The sequence below is a fragment of the Salvelinus sp. IW2-2015 genome, unplaced genomic scaffold, assembly GCF_002910315.2.
Source record: "Salvelinus sp. IW2-2015 unplaced genomic scaffold, ASM291031v2 Un_scaffold1491, whole genome shotgun sequence".
NCBI lineage: Eukaryota > Metazoa > Chordata > Actinopteri > Salmoniformes > Salmonidae > Salvelinus > Salvelinus sp. IW2-2015.
The window spans coordinates 215,077-235,379 of NW_019942942.1; the positions used below are offsets into that span (position 1 = coordinate 215,077).

Below are 20,303 nucleotides of genomic sequence, written 5' to 3' on the forward strand. Positions count from 1 at the left end.
CACATACTCTGCAACAGGTACACACACACACACTATCACAACCTCTGCAACAGGGTAACAAACCACACCTCTGCACACACACACACCACACACACACACACACACACACACACCTCTGCAAAGGGTACAACCAAACACACCTCTGCAAGCAGGGAACACACACACCTCTGACAACAGGGTACAACACACACCTCTGCAACAGGGGTACCACACACACCTCTGCAACAGGGTACATCACACACACACATACCTCTGCAACAGGGTACAAAACACACACACACCTCTGCAACAGGGCTACAACACACACCTCTGCAACAGGGTACAACACACACACACAACACACCTCTGCCAACAGGGTACAACACACACACACACACACCCTGCAAAGGTACAACCACACACCTCCGCAACAGGGTACAACACACACTTCTGCAACAGGGCACAACAACACTCCGCAACAGCAGGTACAACACACACCTCCGCAACAGGTAACAAACACCACCTCTCTGCAAACAGGTACAACACACACCTCCGCAACAGGTACAACACACACCTCCGCAACAGGTACAACACACACCTCCGCAACAGGTACAACACAACACACACCTCTGCAACAGGTACAACACACACCTCTGCAACAGGTACAACACACACACACCAGGCGGTACCTGTAGCTTTCTCATCCAATGGGTTTTGATGAGACATGGAAAGAGGTTAGGAGAATGCAAATGAGATTTTCCCAGTATGTTTGTTGGGTGAGCTGCTGAGGAGCCTCCCCAAGCCCTCTGACTCCCTCAGCAGGATCTGGGAACAACTGCAGCCCAGAGGAAGACATAGCAACTTGGGGTTACCTTGGAGACAGAACAGGAATCTGGATGTACTCTGCCAACGCAATGTCAATGAAGGGTTACCTTGAAGGCCCAGAATGTTAACCTGACAGCAGTACAAGAACTGAGCTGAAGGTACCTTCGTACTGGCACTATCACCGTGTGGACATATCTGAAATATCCCCTATGTACTGCACTACTTCTGATCAGAGCCCTGTGTGACCCAGCCTGTGACTTTCACTGAGTGTCATTGATCATGTGTATTATGAGATTCATCTTAAAGTATAAAAGAAAATACAACTCCAACTGCAGTACAAAATACATTTTATTTTTGTATTCTTGTATTCAAGTTTCACATACAACACTGTTAAAAGCAAATAAGCATCATGGTTTTCTCAGTCCTTGACCGTCCATTATGCCTTCAGTAAACATTAGAACAACTTCCTGGGTTATACAGTCCAACAATGAACCCACTTTCATATCACAAACAGTTACAACACAGTCATTACAGTTCAGTCATGGAAAGTGTTCATGCAATGCAAACATGTTAAATACAGAGTAACAAGTTAAATGCAGTACGTTTTACATTTAATGCCAGAACCAATCACAACATGGGTACAGTTACAGTATAATATTGTGTATTATTGCATATAACATGGTTAGGGTCTATTAAACCTTAAGGTTAACAATTACATTTCAACACTCAAGCACTGTTTAAAAAGAAAACACTTAGGATAATGACGATTACACAAAATGTAGGTTCCATGGCACGGGGAAAGGTTATAACGACACATTTTACTGAAATCCAGATGTGAAATGTAGCAATATGAGGTGGTAGTAGGAGTGTGTGTCTACTCGTCAGGCTTCCTCTTGGGTTTCTTGGGGTTGCGGGAGCGACTCTTGGCCTTACACAGTGGACAGATAGGAGCGTTACGATGGATCTGTTGGTGGCATGACAGACAGGCCTGGAGAGAGGACAGAGATGACAGAGATGTTAGTGTGTTATTACTATGTAGACACACAGACGTCAGTACAGTGTCATTTTTGTGTTGGTACACAGACAGGGGAGAGGAGTGTGTATGTGTGTACCTTCATAGGAGGGTGTGTACTGTGTACCTTCATGGGAGGAGGCTGTTGTCTGAAGGTGGCGGTCTGGCGGGCATCTTGTTTCCGGGAGACCTGGAGCTGTTGGGCCGCGGCAGCCGCTGCTGCAAGGGATTCTGGGATGGTGGGCTCATGAGGCTCCTTCTGCCACTCAGCCTTCTGCTTCTCAAAGTAACTATGGCAACAGAGATAGAAGATAGCACAGAGAACAGTTGATGTGTGTGTGAGTGTCTGTGCGACCGTGTGTGTGTGTGTGTGTGTATAATGTGTACTGACTCCAGAGAGAGTTTCTCCTCCTCTTCGTTGAGGTTGGGCAGTCTGTGAAGGCCCAGGGTCATCCTCAGGGCATCTACATGTTCCTTTCAGGGGTGTGTACTCATCATGGAGCCTCCGCGTCGTCTCCAGCAGCTTGTTCAGGTCGTTCTCACGATGCTTTATAGTGCTCTCCAGCTCATGGGAGGAGAAGGAAGAAAAATTAACTATAAAGGTAACTCAACCCCTTCACCTTTCAGAAAATGCTTTCAGGTGAGAAGTTTATGGTTGTGCGCGATTGCTGCTAAATATTCATTTGGGGCTGTGTATAGTAGTTGTGCCTGATTCCCAACACTTTTCTCACTAAATAAGGATTTATGTCCACTGGTAGACCCACAGGACTGCACTACTAATCAGTTGTACAAGTTTGCATGACACATTCTTTCTAGTTCTTTGTTACAATGGATGTGCTACGTATTAAATGGTATAATCTCCTAGACTAACCCACCCCCCAAAAAAAAAACACAGAGGAGAGAAGGGGAGAGAGGACTAACCGTGCAGCCGGTACCCCTGTACTTAGTCACTTGTCGCGTACACTGACTCATTGTGCTCGGTATCTCGCCTTGTATATAGCCTCCACATTGACTCTGTGCCGGTACTCCCTGTATTATAGCCTCCTCACATTGACTCTGTGGCCGTACTCCCTGTATATCGCCCCACATTGACTCTGTGCGGTACTCCTGTATATAGCCTCCACATTGACTCTGTGCCGGTACTCCCTGTATATAGCCCCACATTGACTCTGTGCCGGTCTCCCTGTATATAGTCTCCACACTTTGACTCATTTATGTGCCGGTACTCCCTGTATATAGTCTCCAATTGACTCTGTGCCTGGTACTCCCTGTATATACCTCCACATTGACTCTGTCCGGTACTCCCTGTAATATAGTCTCCACATTGACTTAGTGCCGGTACTGTCCCGGTATATAGTCTCCACATTGACTCTGTGCCGGTACTCCCTGTATTATAGCCTCCACATGACTCTGTGCCGGTACTCCCTGTATTATAGCCTCCACATTGACCGTGCCGGTACTCCCTGTAATAAGCTCCACATTGGCTCTGTGGCCGGTACTCCCTGTATATAGCCTCACATTGGACTCTGTCGGTACTTCCCTGTATATAGCCTCCACATTGACTGTCCGGTACACCCTGTATATAGTCTCCACATTGATCTGTGCCGGTACTCCCTGTATATAGTCTCCACATTGACTCTTGCCGGTACTCCCTGTATATAGCCTCCACATATGACTCTGTGCCGTACTCCCTGTATATGCTCCACATTGACTTCCTGTTCCAGGTACTCCCTGTATATAGCTCCATTGACTCTGTGCCGGTACTCCCTGTATATAGCCTCCACATTGACTCTGTACCCATACCACCCTGTATTAGTCTCCACATTGACTCTGTGCCGGCTACTCCCTGTATATAGCCTCCACATTGACTCTGTACCGGTTCCCTGGTATATAGTTCCACATTGACTCTGTCCGTACTCCCTGTATATAGCTCCACATTGACTCTGTGCCGGTTACTCCCGATATAGCCTCCACATTGACTCTGCCGTACCCCTGTATATAGCCTCCAATGACTCTGCGTACCCCCTGTTATATAGCCCCACATTGACTCTGTGACCAGTACCCCTGTATATAGCCTCCACCATCTGACTCTGTGCGTACTGCTGTATATACCTCCAATTGACTCTGTGCGGTACTCCCTGTAAATAGTCTCCACATTGACTCTGTAGCCCCGGTATCCCTGTAATTATAGTCCTCCACAATTGACTCGTCCCAGGTACTCCACCTATATTAGCTCCCACATTTGACTCTTAGCAGGTACTCCCATATATATGCTCCACATTGACTCTGCTGCCGAGTCACTCCCTGTATATATCCTCACATTGATCCTGTGGTACCCCTATAGCCCACCATTATCTTACAACTTTGCCTCCACATGTGACTCTGTCACCTGGTACCCCCTGATATAGTCTCCATGACATTGCAGTAACTCCAATGTATTTGTCCTCCATGTCCGTTACTCCTGTATATAAGCCTCACATTGACTTGTTGCCGGTACTCCTGTATATAGCCTCCACATTTGACCTGTGCCAGGTACTCCCTGTATATAGCCTCCACATTGACTCTGTACCCATACCCCCTGTATATAGCCTCCACATTGACTCTGTACTGGTACCCCCTGTATATAGTCTCGCTATTGTTATTTTACTGCTGCTCTTTAATTACTTGTTCCTTTTATTCCTTATTCTTATTTTTTAGACTGCATTGTTGGTTAGGGGCTTGTCAGTAAGCATTTCACTCTAAGGTCTACCTACACCTGTTGTATTTGGCGCATGTGACTAATAACATTTGATTTGACATAGATGTGCGTGAAACGGTAAACCAAAATGTAGAATGTGTGCCTTACTGCCTTTTGAATTTTGTGTAACGTCAGTAGTCTAGTCAAGGAAGCATCAAGCAAAATATATTGGTACACTCCACTTACCAAGACCATTGCCAAATAAGGTGCTTGTTTCTATACGAAACCAGAAGGTGGTACCACCCAGCACATCTAGAAGGGAGTGCATTTCATACCGAACCTCCCCCTTGATGTGACGTATAGGAACCTTCTCCAGGTGCCTCTACATCACAAGTTCAATGGTAGAGTTGAACCACTGGGGCAAAAAGAGCTAGATGTACTACTAAAATACCAAATGACAAAACATTATGAACACCTGCTCTTTCCATGATGTAGACGGACCAGGTGAAACCAGCTGAAAGCTATTATTGATCTCACTTGTCAAATCCACTTCAAGGGGAGGAAACAGGTTAAAGAAGGATGTTTAAGCCTTGAGACAATTGAGATATGAATTGTGTATGTGTGCCATTCAGAGGGTGAAAGGGCAAGACAAAAGATTTGTGTCTTTGAACAGGGTATGGCAGTAGGTGCCAGGCGCACCGGTTTGTGTCAAGAACTGCAACGCTGTTGGGTTTTTCACGCTCTACAGTTTCCCGTGTGTATAAAGAATGGTTCACCACCCAAAGGACATCCAGCCAACTTGACACAACTGTGGGAAGCATCGGCATCAACATGGCCAGCATCCCTGTGTAATGCTTTCGACACATTATGTCCATGCCGTGACAAATTTAGGCTGTTCTTAGGGCAAGGGGGTGCAACTCAATATTAGAAAGGTGTTCTTAATGTTTTGTAACTGTCAAAATGAACACACCAGAATTGAGGTTTCACTATAACTAAGCCTAAAACGTCTGTTTTTCAAACAAAAAAACTAACATGTTTTCATGCGTTACTTTTAAAAATATTTTTGTGCATTCAGAAGTCGAATAGTGGCTTCTGTCTCTCACTTCGTCTCACACACACACTCTTTCTTGCTCTCTGTCTACCCACCACGTTGATATCAGCATGTATGAGTCGTAGCTCCTCCACATGGGCCATCTTCTCCTGCAGAAGGAGGTCCATCTCCTGTTTGTATTCCTTCAGATGTTTCTCCTCAGACTCTAGGGACTCAAACTCTGACTTCAGACGAGACTTGATCTTCTGCATCTGTACCGTCTTATTCCTGAAATGATAGAAAACACAGTTTAACCAATACATTACTACTTAGTTATCACTGTACACCCCTAGTTACCAATGTAGTAACACAGTAGATACTTTACAAATGCACTAGTAGTTAGTTACCAATTATACAACATTCTGTAATTGTTTAACCTTTATTTAACTAGGCAAGTCAGTTAAGAACAAATTCTTATTTAAAATGACTGCCTACCCCAAACCCTAACCCAGACGACGCTGGGCCAATCACGTCCGTTTGTGATACAGCCTGGAATCGAACCAGGGTCTGTAGTAACGCCTCTAGCACTGAGATGCAGAGCCTTAGACTGCTGAACCAAGGTCTATAGTGTCTGGGTCTGTTGTGACGCCTCTAGCACTAAAACGCAGTGCCTTAGACTGCTGCACCACTCAGTAGTTACTTACCACTGGGCTACTTACCAATGATCCAGTTACCAATTCTACAGCATTAGGTAGTTACCTACCACTGCACTATTTACAATTGCAAGTATTCATTTGATTACAGGGCAGAAGACACAAAGACAACATCCTGTCAGTTCAACTTCACATCACTCAATCATGCTTCAGAAACCAATTGCCCTAAGGCATCTTCTATCGTTTCTCCTTTATTTAACCAGGTTAGCCTCTTCAGATAAAAATAAAAAAGACCAGAACCCGAGACATCATAGTCTATTATTGTGTTGCTGTTTCAATAGATTAGTTTGTGAAATAAGGAGCGAGAATATTTGTCACGCAAATAAGTAATATAATGCATGCATAACCGACATATTCGTGCACGACATGCCATTGTTATAACTGGAGTAATTCTTGTCTAGACATCTTTTTTTCTACTGAAGCCAAGCTAATCAGCGTCACATCTATTCAACAATGTGCAAATTTGCAACTGGTTCCGCCTGAATTAACTCAGACATTGAGGGACCCGGACCACCAACCATGGTTAGCCAATTATTAGCTAACGTTACCTGGCTAATGACATAAAGCTAGCTAAGTAGCCAGCTAGCCGCTAATCTGGCAAAGCACTCCGCATCTGGATTTTTGTTACTGCAAACAGTTGGATTGGTTATGCATAATACATAACTAGCAAGCAATTTTGTAATGTGCAAAACAAAAGCGAGAGTTTATATGCAGTTCTTTCAAGAACAATAGAACGGTCACCACTGCTGGCTAACCTTGATCAAGCCTATGTCACCACATATAGCTAGCTTCCTAGCTCAATAACAAAGCCAAGACGCTAATATTAGCTTCTCGCTGCTCTTTTCCTGAGCCATCCAGCTACCTGATTTACCAGATGTGGTTTCTTTGAAGAATAAAAAAAATCCTTACCGTATTTCCATAATGTTTTCTAGTTTGCACATGATCTCTTGTTCGTCCCCCATGATTTTGACTTTAGGGCCTGATAAATTAGATTTTAATGGAAGGACAGGGTGGTCTGCCAGCTAGCTAATAAAAACACAATACCTTCAGCCGTGACATGCGCTATGAAGCACCACGCATGCGCTAGGAAAACCAGTGCCTACGTGTACTGTACTGCAGTCACCCTCGCTGGAAACTGTTACATAGTGTCCGTCTGGCACTGAAACTATCTGATAAAACCCGTTACATCAGGGGTTCTTCAACTTTTTCAGCCTGGGACCCAAATGAGAAATTCTGTTTTTTCCTGAGACCCAAGCTTAGGAAAATATGCAACTATACGTAAATATCGGTACATTTCATTGCCCTTATGTCTAAAAAAAAAAATGCAATATAGACAAAAACAAATAATGAAATACCCATAGATATCTTTTGTTTATTTTTCCCCATTAAAAACACACTTACATACCTGTCTAGATTGGAACTGTTGCTGTTAAAATACAATAAATAATTTAATTCTGAACTGGAATAAACGGATTGATTACGTTACACAGATGTATAACAGACCACACACACGCAGGCTTTTTGATCGTGCAACCCAAAGTAACAGTATAGATAAAATATTATCAGGCCTACGCTACATCTTACTGTATACATTTGTTGATATAAAGTCTAGGTTGGAACTGTTGCTGTTAAAATATATATGTTCTTATTCTGAACTGGAATAAACTGATTGATCACATCACACAGATGTAGACCAGAACACACACACACACAGTCCTAATGAGAGGTGTGTGGCTGGTTGATGTTTTCAACAAGCATGTCTATTCTGGGCTGCTTTAGACAGTGCAACACTGGGGTCATGTTCAGCATTGACACTGTTTCTGTACTTGAGAACCCTGACTTGCATAGAACATTGGATCAGAACATCTACTACTGTCTCAGTCAGGCTGGAGACCGCTTCCTGCTGCAGATGAGCAACCCAGAACTGTGTGAGTGTTTGCCTCAAAAAGCATCTTGCTTCAATCAGTTTATTCCAGTTCAGAATAAAAATGATTACCTGTAACAGCAACTGTTCCAACCTAGACTTGTTTTCAACAATAATTTCTACAGTAAAATGTACAGTAGGCCTGATAATTTTTAATCTTCATCTGTACTCTTTCTTAGGGTTGCTCTATCAGTAGCTAGTTAGCTTGCTTTGGCTAACGTTAGCTATTAGCTGTATAACGTTAAAAGGCCAGGGGATTGTTGAAAGAGAAACTCACATCTACTACTATGAGAGATAGTACTCCTTATTTATGCTTATCATCACTTGTTATAAAATGACAATGCCTTTCTAGTTGACTTACTCTTCCACTGTTGAAACACTGTTTCCTGAGGCATTCTGCCCGGTTCTGAAATAACTCCCTGGATTTACCGTTATGTACAGTAGTGCCTGGATGTTTGGTCAGGACGTGTCGTTTTATTAATTTGTTCGTTTTGAGAGACTCATTACTAAGCACTTCCCCACACAAAAAAAACATTGTGGGCGCTCCTCGTTATTTCAAAGTTCAAAGTTTGTATAAAAGAGACAGAAAGTTATCACTATATTTGCGTTTCATGACGAAATGGCTAGCATGAGTCCATTTCCTGACAGCGGTGAGGAACAACAAGTCGGTGGCTTGAACCACAGCGCTGCAGCGTGTGGGTCGCGGAGTGATCTTCAAGAAAACTGCAGAACCAAAGATCCGGTAAACCGCGAAGCACACGGGTATCTCCTGCTATCTCTCGCACTCGCGCAGCTACCAAACTGAGCAGAGACCGCTGCTAAGCAGAGAGCGCAGTTGCACTTGGCCAAATCAATTCCAGTAATTAATGAAATAATTATACATTTACGTCGCGACCCATACTTTAAGAAACGCGGCGTTACATTGTTGTTGTAACATTGTAATGGAAACGGTTGCATTGTTTCAATGTAATTCTAAAGATAATGATGCCAACTGCCTACACTCTACATTACTCATAGGGTAAAGTTGATAGTAGATTTCTTATTGTGTTTCAATTCTTAAAATTTTATTTTAACAAAATAACAATTACATGTTGTAAAAAGAACAATGAAAAAGACATACAGGGTCTTTTACAAAACAACAACAATGTAGAAGCAGGAATGAATGCCTTGAGTGTTGTATTTACTAATCACTTTTTCCTTGGCTAGTGGCAATGTGGTCTAGGGTTAAGGCTAGGTCTACAGTATATTATCAACATTGCCTTATCGTATATCTCATATGAAATTATCGTATTCTAAAGGTGGATGTAAATTCAACGTCTTGTGCGCCATTTTGCGGTGGTCCTGTGAGGGTCAAGTGTTAGTACACCGCTCTAATCCACCTTGGCTGCCATTGGATTAGTCCTGAGAACACAACAATGGCTCGTTTTAATTCACCATAATCCCAGTGAATATTGAAAGCACTTTCATATGACTCTGTGGAGAAGAGGCTAATGCCGAAAGAAAAACCTCTCAGGAACGTACTAATATAGGAGTTCAAATCTCTACAAATGTCTTCTGTGAGTATCCATTTATACTCTTTATCCTATAAGATCTGGATTGAAGTTAAAATGTGGCTGTTTGTGTAAGATTAGGGTGAGATTGTGTAAATGTAGCATGACAGTAAAACAAGGCCAACTTTTTCCCATAGTAATGTCTCTGTTTCTCTGTGAGACAGAATAATGGTCTAGAAAACTATTTATTGTATATAGTATGCTTACTTCCTTTATTGTGTATTTCACATTTCCTATTCTTATTTATAGTGTTATTTTTCTAGCATTACATTGTTATTTATTATTGCATTGTTTGGGGTTTTGAGTTTGCAAGAAACGCATTTCACATTTCACGGTACTTGTGCATGTGGCATTACAACTTGAAACCAGCCATTTTAAAGGTTTACGGTATTACTACCCTGAGTTATACCGTGTTTGCTAACCACTCACATCAGACACAAATGTTTTTTTAAGTTTGCGTTTCAACACAACAGTACATTGTTCTGTGAGATACTTGTAGTACAGTGAGTTCACTCAACTTTGAATCTCAATCTTTTATATCTTAGCACTTTTGAGTAATATAAACATTGTACTTGAAGAAACATTCATATTTTTTTGTGGTTGAAGTATCCTGGTCAGAATAGGCCGATGTGATCAACATTAAACTAGGGAGTTTTTCCTAGCCACCGTGCTTCTACACCTGCATTACTAGCTGTTTGGGGTTTTAGGCTGGGTGTCTGTACAGCACTTCGAGATATTAGCTGATGTACGAAGGGCTATATAAAATAAAATTGATTGATTGATTGATTAAACATATGATAATGGGCCTATATATGGGCCTCCCTGGTTGGCCTGGCCGTCTCTGATCTCAGCTGTTTCGTAACTTTATCCCAATTTGCTCCATAATCAGTGTTAAAAACCACCTCGGAAATCCTAGCGGGGGCTACCTGGGATGGGTTTGAACTTATTATATATTTTTTTATTGTCCACACAATGTGGAAACTTTCACTAACATGATTGACATCAAAACAACAACAGCAACAATATAAACCTACACTACAGTTCTGTGTGGATCCTTTATTCTAGAATAAACCTTCCCCTGTTCTGAGAATACTCTCAACTCTATTTTGTTCTGAGAATTCTCCCTAAATAATATTTAATGTTTAAAAATACCTTGTGGGCTTCATGTTTTGATTGTAGTCCCCTACAACCACTTGCGATTGGATGATCCTGCAGGTTGAACAGAAAAATGTAAGAAACATAATTATATTATATTTTGGGGGTCTTTTACGTCACGAAGAACCTAGCACACAATTTTACAATCATAGTAAGAGACATATAATTCGCTTAGCCCCTTAGTACACTGAACAAAAATATAAACGCAACATGTAAAGTGTTGGTCCTATGTTTTATGAGCTGAAATAAAAGATCCCAGACATTTTCCATATGCACAAAAAGCTTATTTCTCAAAAATGTTGTGCACAAAGTTGTTTACATCCCTGTTGATGAGCATTTATCCTTTGTCAAGATAATCCATCCACCTGACAGGTGTGGCATATCAAGAAGCTGATTAAACAGCATGATCATTACACAGGTGCACCTTGTGCTGGGGGACAATAAAAGGCCACTCTAAAATGTGAAGTTTTGTCACACAACACAATGCCACAGTCTCAAGTTTTGAGGGAGCGTGCAATTTGCATGCTGACTGCAGGAATGTCCACCAGAGCTGAATGTCAATTTCAGGCGCCTCCAACGTTGTTTAAGAGAATTTGGCAGTACGTCCAACCGGCCTCACAACCGCAGACCACGTGTATGGTGTCGTGTGGGCGAGCGGTTTTCTGATGTCAACGTTGTGAACAGAGTGCCCCGTGGTGGCGGTGGGGTTATGGTATGGACAGGCATAAGCTAAGGACAACAAACACAATTGCATTTTATCTAAGGCAATTTGAATGCACAAAAATACAGTGACAAGATCCTGAGGCCCATTTTTTTTTTAAAGGTATCTGTGACTAACAGATACATATCTGTATTCCCAGTCATGTGAAACCCATAGATTAGTTAATTTATTTCAATTGACTGATTTCCTCATTTGAACTTTGAACTCAGTAAAATCTTTGAAATTGTTGAATGTTGCGTTTATATTTCTGTTCAGTGTATTCTGCATGCCTATCCCCTATTGTAAACCATACTACCTATTATACTAACCATTACTCTATCTTTGTGTTTTAATAGGCTATTAAGTTCTCTCTCCTCCCATTCATACTCCAGTTTGTGTCTATGTGAACGCCCTCTGGTAGATCAATGTTCGCGTCACCACCATGGACGCTGAGCTGGAGTTTGCCATCCTGCCCAGCACCACTGGCAAACAACTCTTCGACCAGGTACGTGGACAGGCGGACGGACGGACAGACAGACAGGCGGACGGACAGACAGACAAATCTCTGTTTCCTCGACTATGGACAAACAAGTAATCTTCTTCTTCATTGTTGTGTAGATAGTGAAAACCATCGGGCTGAGAGAGACCTGGTTCTTTGGCCTACAGTACCAGGACAGCAAAGGCTTCTCTACCTGGCTCAAACTCAACAAGAGGGTGAGTACATCCTCACTACTCTGCTCAGACAGTAACAACATACAGAACTGTCTCACACACTTCCACGTTCATTCATTCACTTATTTACTCACTCATGTTGTTGCAATTTCCCCAGGTGACAGCTCAGGATGTACGCAGGGAGAACCCTCTGTTGATAAAGTTCAGGGCCAAGTTCTACCCTGAAGACGTAGCTGAGGAACTGATCCAAGAGGCCACGCAACGACTTTTCTTCCTGCAGGTCACACACACACACACACACACACACACGACTACATGCGCAGACACAGACACACACACACACACACGAGCTGGCCAGACACACGTGCACACACGCGCACACACACATACATCAAATCAAAGTTTATTTGTCACGTTCACAGGAAACAACAGGTGTAAACAGTACAGAGAAATGTTTACTTACAAGCTCTTCCTCAACAACGCAATGTTCAATATTCAAAGGTAAAGGAATAGAAAATCCAAAATAGGCTCTTATAAAGAGCACTGAGTCAATACTAGGTCAGACCAAAGATCAATAGTAACATGCTAGCYTAGGGGAGAGTAGAGTATGTTGAGACATTGTTTACATTCAGCATCACTACGTCAAGCGAAATATAGTATTCTTTCTAACAAAGATCTCTACATATATTTCAGAATGTTCTCAACTTACACAAAGTGCAATTTAGAAATGTGGTTGTGCAGCAGCAGTTTTTCTCTTGTTATGTCAGTCACTGGCAGTCTCTCAATTAGCCTGTGTCAACAAAAATGTTTTACATTGGTAAGTTAGTCTAGCCAGCTATCTAAACTTGTAGTAATCATGGTCGAATAACCGACCGTGGGGCCCACATTCATTTTGTTAGTCACTCTCACTCAGATATTAAAAACTGCAAACATTTCTCTCCACCCTGTAGCAAACTGGCTTTAAAACCACAACATTTTCTTTACGCCCCATGGCAAAATGTGTAGAACTGCAGGAATTTACTCTAAAATTTCAAATTTTCCCTCCGCTGTCAAGAGGAACATTTCTTACATCAAAATGCCACATAGGGCCCTCAAAAGGCTAGGGTCAGATCTGACTGCAGGTGAGGGTACGCAGACATCAAAGTTGCCCATCCCTGCTGTAAATAATCAGAATTAATTTAAACATTACAGTTTTGAAATCATAGCTTGTCTAAAAAAAGTGGTCTCTTGGCACAACTTACCCTGGGTCTTGGGTAACTTGAACATAGGGACAGGGTAAATTGAGCCGCATTGGGGTAAGTTGGTGCTGGTGTCCTGTGACAGTGGGTGCTGGTAGGTCAAAGTTTAATTCATGGAATGGGGGTGTGGTATATTGTATATCTTCAATGTATGCCTACATTCAGATTTACATTGAGGACACTTTCCTAATATTGAGTTGCAACCCCACTTTTGCCCTCAGAACAAATATTTGGTCACATGGCCTCCCGAGTAGCGTAGTGGTCTAAGGCGGTGCTAGCTGTGTCACTAGAGATTCTGGGTTTGAGTCCAGGCTCTGTCGCAGCCGGCCGCGACCGGGAGACCCATGGGGCGGCGCACAATTGGCCCAGTGTCGTCCAGATTAGGGGAGGGTTTGGTCGGCAGGGATGTCCTTGTCCCATCGCGCACTAGCGCCTCCTGTGGCGGGCCGGGCGCAGTGCACGCTGACACGGTCGCAAGGTGTACGGTGTTTCCTCCGGCACATTGGTGCAGCTGGCTTCCGGGTCAAGTGGGCATTGTGTCAAGAAGCAGTGCGGCTTGGGTGGGTTTCAGAGGACGCACGGCTCTCAACCTTCGCCTCTCCCGAGTCCATACAGGAGTTGCAGCGATGAGACAAGACTGTAACTACCAATTGGATACAACGAAATTGGGGAGAAAAAGGGGTAACAAAAATTAACAAATAATTAATATTTGGTCACATGATTCATTTTGTGTATAGATCCTAGAAACAACTTACCCCACTCTCCCCTATACATACAGTGCATTCGGGAAAGTATTCACTTCTTCCACATTTTGTTACGTTACAGCCTTATTTTAAAATTGATTCAATCAGTTTTTTTTCTCATCAATCTACACACAATACCCCATAATGACAAAGCAAAAAAAWAAAAAAAWAWWAAWAAWTTATTTCTGCATTTACATAAGTATTCAGACCCTTTACTTAGTACTTTGTTGAAGCACCTTTGGCAGTGGRTACAGCCTCGCATCATCTTGGGTATGGTGCTACAAGCTTGGCACACTTGTATTTGGGACATTCAAAGACCTGTCCCGAAGCCACTCCTGCTTTGTCTTGGCTGTGTGCTTAGGGTCGTTGTCCTGATGGAAGGGGAACCTTTGCCGTAGTCTGATGTCCTGAGTGCTCTGGAGCAGGTTTTCATCAAGGATCTCTCTGTACTTTGCTCCATTCATCTTTCCCTCGATCCTGACTTGTCTCCCGGTCCCTGCTGCTAAAGAACATCCCCAAAGCATGATGCCGCCACCACCATGCTTCACCGTAGGAATGTTGCCAGGTTTCTTCCAGACGTGACGCTGCTTGGAGAGAATCTTGTTTCTCATGGTCTGAGTCCTTCAGGTGCCTTTTGGCAAACTCTATGTGGGCTGTCATGTGCCTTTTACTGAGGAGTTGCTTCAGTCTGGCCACTATACCATAAAGTCCTGATTGGTGGAGTACTGCAGAGACGGTTGTCTTTCTGGAAGGTTCTCCCATCTCCACAGAGGAACTCTGGAGCTCTGTAAGAGTGACCATCCGTTTCTTGGTCACCTTCCCCAGATCTGTGCCTCGACACAATTCTGTCTCGGAGCTCTACGGACAATTCCTTAGACCTCATGGCTTGGTTTTTGTGGGACCTTATATAGACAGGTGTATGCCTTTCCAAATCATGTCCAATAAATTGAATTTACCACAGGTGGACTCCAATCAAGTTGTAGAAACATCTTAAGGATGATAAATGGTAACAGGATGCACCTGAGCTCAATTTCGAGTCTCACATCAAAGGGTTTGAATACTTATGTAAATAATTTATTTCATATTTGAATTGTTTTTAATTTGCCCCAAAATATTGAGGAACATTTTTATTTGATCTATTTTAGAATAAGGCTGTAATGTAGCATAATGTGGAAAAACTCAAGGGATCTGAATACTTTCCAAATGCACTGTATGTGTATTAAGATGTACACAGGTTAGACACACACACACACACACACACACTCACACACACACACACACACACACACACACACACACACACCTCACACTGTTTATAATGTATGTCACTGCAGGTGAAGGAGGGCATCCTGAATGATGATATCTACTGTCCTCCTGAGACAGCTGTGCTGTTGGCCTCCTACTCTGTTCAGACCAAACATGGAGACTACAAGAAGGCCTACCATTTCCCTGGTTACCTCAGCAGGGACAAGCTGCTTCCCCAGAGGTGTGTCGTCTCCCTGTGTGACATACCTCAGCCCACAAACAGAAGCTAAACTGGTGAAACAGTCCACTGAATTTGTTGATCTTCTATGATCATTTTGAAGAGAGATCTATTCCAAGTCTCCCTGAACACTCCTCTGATTGTTGTCTTCCATACTCAGATCAGTGTTGGGGTCAATTCCATTTCATTTAGCAGACACTCTTATCCAGAGAGAGTTAAGTGCCTTGCTCAAAGGCACATCAACGGATCACCTAGTCTGCTCTGGGATTTGAACCAGTGACCTTTCGGGTACCGGCCCAGCGCTCTTAACCACCGTCTTCTCTCTACCCTCCTAATTGACCCTTCTCGTGTCCTCTACCCCCAGGGTTCTGGAGCAGCACAAGCTGAACAAAGAGCAGTGGGAGAACAGGATAAAGGTGTGGCATGAGGAGCACAAGGGAGTGCTGAGGTAAGATCACATGTCCTCTCTACTCACAGTCCAATCCAAGTTAACACTGGCTTACTTGTATTGCACTGATTTTACACTGATGTACAAAACATTAAGAACACCTTCCTAATATTGAGTTTCACCCCCCTCTTTTGCCCTCAGAACAGCCTCAATTCGTCGGGGCATGGACTTTATAAGGTGTCGAAAACGTTGCACAGGGATGCTGGCCCATGTTGACTCTAATGCTTCCCACAGTTGTGTCCAGTTGGCTGGATGTCCTTTGGGTGGTGGACCATTCTTGATACACATGGGAAACTGTTGAGCGTGAAAAACCCAGCAGCATTGCAGTTCTTGACCCAAACCGGTGTGCCTGGCACCTACCAGACCCCGTTCAAAGGCACTTAAATATTTTGTCTTGCCCATTCACCCTCTGAATGGCACACATACACAATCCATGTCTCAATTGTCTCAAGACTTAAACATCATTCTTTAACCTGTCTCCACTCCTTCATCTCCCGTAATTGAAGTGGATTTAAAAAAAAACTAAAGTCAATGTCCGCACCCCTGTGGAAATCTAATTAGCATAATAAACAAATCCCCATGAAAAATATGTCAGTTTAAGCTAGAGATATCTTTTGTTTGCATTGGATATGTCTCAATCCACCGCATTCGGACTTCTGCATATGTTTGTAAGACCATGAGGCATCCCAGAAATCTCACAAAATCGTCTGTAGCATCCTAATGGTTTGGCCTACAAACCCCTCTATGGGAAGATGAGACTCTCATGAACACGATGGTGTTCTCCGTTTTGCCCTACGACCCCCACAAGCGTCTTGGTACTCGTCTGAAGTCGGTACAGCCGATCTGCCAACTTCTGTCTGTAGCGTCCAAACAGTTTGGGCTACACACTAATATGACCCGTCTATGGAAAGGTCTCACGAACACATTTTCTGTTGGTTGTTTTGCTCCACAGGCCTCACAAGACTCGTCTGAAGGTCCGCCGGTACCAGTTGAAAAAACGTATGGAATTATATATGGAGAATGTTTAGTGCCAAAAATAAGAGGTTAAATACATGTATAAACATTTTAAAAACAACAACAAATGTTTCCTGATCTTTCTTATATTTCTCAGATATAAGAAAGACACCTAAGAACAAACTTCCTTTCGATTTTTTGGGGGACTATCTGTAATTCAATGCATTTGCTAATAGCAGTAAGACCAAATTAAAATATTCATTAAATAATAATACTTTTTTGGATACATTAAGGGGTCTTAAAATTCAAAATAAAATATCTAAATGATCCTTGGTATGACCTTCTTAAAACAATTCCCTCCCCCGGCATATAGACAGGGTTTAGTCTGTAGACTGTAGAGGGTTCAGGTGACATTAATATGAGATCATAGCTTTCACCTGGATTCACCTGGTCAGTCTATGTCATGGAAAGAGCAGGTGTCCTTCATGTTTTGTACACTCAGTGTATGTAGAATGTGCTAAGCATTATGATAGCTTCATACAGAGCATCTTTCTCACTGATTGTCTGTGTCTATGTGTGTCTGTGTCTGTCTCTGTGTCAATCTGTCCCCAGGGAGGATGCCATGGTGGAGTATCTGAAGATAGCTCAGGATCTAGAGATGTATGGAGTCAACTACTTCAGCATCAAGAACAAGAAGGGTTCAGAGCTGTGGCTGGGGGTAGACGCTCTGGGCCTCAACATATACCAGAACACTGACAAGTAGGAACCTTTAACTACACTGAACAAAAATATAAACTCAATATGTAAATTTAGCAGTGCCCCATGGTGGCGATGGGGTTATGGTATGGGCAGGCATAAGCTACGGACAATGAACACAATTGCATTTTATCGATGGCAATTTGAATGCACAGAGATACCGTGATGAGATCCTGAAGCCCATTGTCGTGTCATTCATCTGCCGCCATCACCTGATGTTTCAGCATGATAATGCACAGCCCCATGTCGCAAGGATCTGTACACAATTCCTGGAAGCTGAAAATGTCCCAGTTCTTCCGTGGCCTGCATACTCACCAGACATGTCACCCATTGAGCATATTTGGAATGCTCTTGATTGACGTGTACGACAGCTTGTTCCATTTCACACCAATATTGAGCAACTTCACACAGCCATTGAGGAGGAGGGGACAACATTCCACAAGCCACAATCAACAGCTTGATCAACTCTATGTGAAGGAGATATGTCGCGCTGCATGAGGCAAATGATGGTCACACCAGATACTGACTGGTTTTCTGATCCACGCCCCTACCTTTTTTTTTTAAGGTATCTGTGAAATCCATAGATTAGGGCCTAATTAATTTACTTCAATTGACTGATTTCCTTATATGAACTGTAACTCAGTAAAATCTTTGAAATTGTTGCGTTTATATTTTTTGTTTAGTATAGATCCGAATTCTCTGTAGATTCGTCATGACATTAGACTACTTTTGAAGTCTGAAAACATTGGATGAACTTTGGTTTTGGAGTGAACTATCCTACAGTGTTTTCTTTATAGGATGACCCCTAAGATCGGCTTCCCATGGAGTGAGATCAGAAACATTTCCTTCAACGACNCCCATGTCGCAAGGATCTGTACACAATTCCTGGAAGCTGAAAATGTCCCAGTTCTTCCGTGGCCTGCATACTCACCAGACATGTCACCCATTGAGCATATTTGGAATGCTCTTGATTGACGTGTACGACAGCTTGTTCCATTTCACACCAATATTGAGCAACTTCACACAGCCATTGAGGAGGAGGGGACAACATTCCACAAGCCACAATCAACAGCTTGATCAACTCTATGTGAAGGAGATATGTCGCGCTGCATGAGGCAAATGATGGTCACACCAGATACTGACTGGTTTTCTGATCCACGCCCCTACCTTTTTTTTTTAAGGTATCTGTGAAATCCATAGATTAGGGCCTAATTAATTTACTTCAATTGACTGATTTCCTTATATGAACTGTAACTCAGTAAAATCTTTGAAATTGTTGCGTTTATATTTTTTGTTTAGTATAGATCCGAATTCTCTGTAGATTCGTCATGACATTAGACTACTTTTGAAGTCTGAAAACATTGGATGAACTTTGGTTTTGGAGTGAACTATCCTACAGTGTTTTCTTTATAGGATGACCCCTAAGATCGGCTTCCCATGGAGTGAGATCAGAAACATTTCCTTCAACGACAAGAAGTTTGTTATAAAGCCCATGGACAAGAAAGCCCCGGTACGTCACCTCTGTTTCTTTATCTGCTGTGTATTTGGATATAATTCAAACCTCTGATAATACCCGTTTGTTAAGTATAAAAAATGTCACTTCATTTTTTGCAAGAGGCACTGATAAGTACATTTGTGGTAAATGAGTCTGTTCCAGGATTTTGTGTTCTACGCCCCTCGTCTACGGATCAACAAGCGTATCCTGGCACTGTGCATGGGGAACCACGACCTGTACATGAGGAGGAGGAAGCCAGACTCCATCGAGGTCCAACAGATGAAAGCCCAGGCCCGCGAGGAGAAGACTAAGAGACAGATGGAGAAGTGAGGACAGAGACATGGAGAAAAGAGAGAGAGAGAGAGTGATAGAGATGAGTTTGTTAGCAGGTGTTTACTCATCCCTCGTATCCCTCGTCCCAGAGCTCTGCTTGAAAGCGAGAAGAAGAAGAGAGAGAATGCGGAGAAGGAGACAGAGAAGATCGCCAGAGAAACCATGGAGCTGATAGGCAGACTGAAACAGATTGAGGAAGAGACCAAGAAAGCTCAGGAAGGTCAGACTCATTCTGTCATCTGACAGTGTGTGTGCTGTATGTGCATGCATGCTTGTGTGTGTTCATATTATTCTCTCTGTGTGTGTGTGTGTGTGTGTGTGTGTGTGTGTGTGTAGAGCTGGATGAGCAGACTCGCAGGGCCCTGGAGCTGGAGAAAGAGAGGACGTTTTCCCAGGAGGAGGCAGAGCGTCTGGAGAAGGAGCGCAGGGCAGTGGAAGAGGCCAAGGCATCCCTCCTACAGCAGTCAGAGAGCCAGATGAAGAACCAGGAGAACCTGGTACACACACACATAGACAGACAGACAGACACCACACAAAGACAGACAGACAGACACCACACAAAGACAGACAGACAGCCACACACACACACATAGACAAACAGACAGACAGACAGACA

At 43.0% G+C, this 20,303-nt stretch overlaps 1 protein-coding gene, 1 long non-coding RNA gene and 1 pseudogene across 2 annotated transcripts; 1 reads left to right on the forward strand and 2 right to left on the reverse strand.

Moving 5' to 3' along the window:
* Window positions 1-390: 390 nt before the first annotated feature.
* Window positions 391-642, reverse strand: LOC139024428 (uncharacterized). Its single transcript, XR_011475721.1, has 3 exons — window positions 607-642; window positions 469-502; window positions 391-426 (listed from the first exon to the last, which is right to left on the reverse strand). It is a non-coding gene; the product is annotated as an uncharacterized lncRNA (long non-coding RNA).
* A 492-nt stretch (window positions 643-1,134) lies between these two features.
* On the reverse strand, window positions 1,135-7,312 carry LOC112071004 (zinc finger C4H2 domain-containing protein-like). The gene is given in 6 exon segments (XM_024138460.2): window positions 1,135-1,792; window positions 1,944-2,106; window positions 2,208-2,293; window positions 2,295-2,381; window positions 5,640-5,811; window positions 7,146-7,312. Coding segments are annotated over 6 exon segments (675 nt in total). The 5' UTR covers window positions 7,199-7,312; the 3' UTR covers window positions 1,135-1,678.
* A 2,187-nt stretch (window positions 7,313-9,499) lies between these two features.
* Window positions 9,500-20,303, forward strand: part of LOC112071006 (moesin-like) — a 14,830-nt pseudogene continuing 4,026 nt past the window's right edge.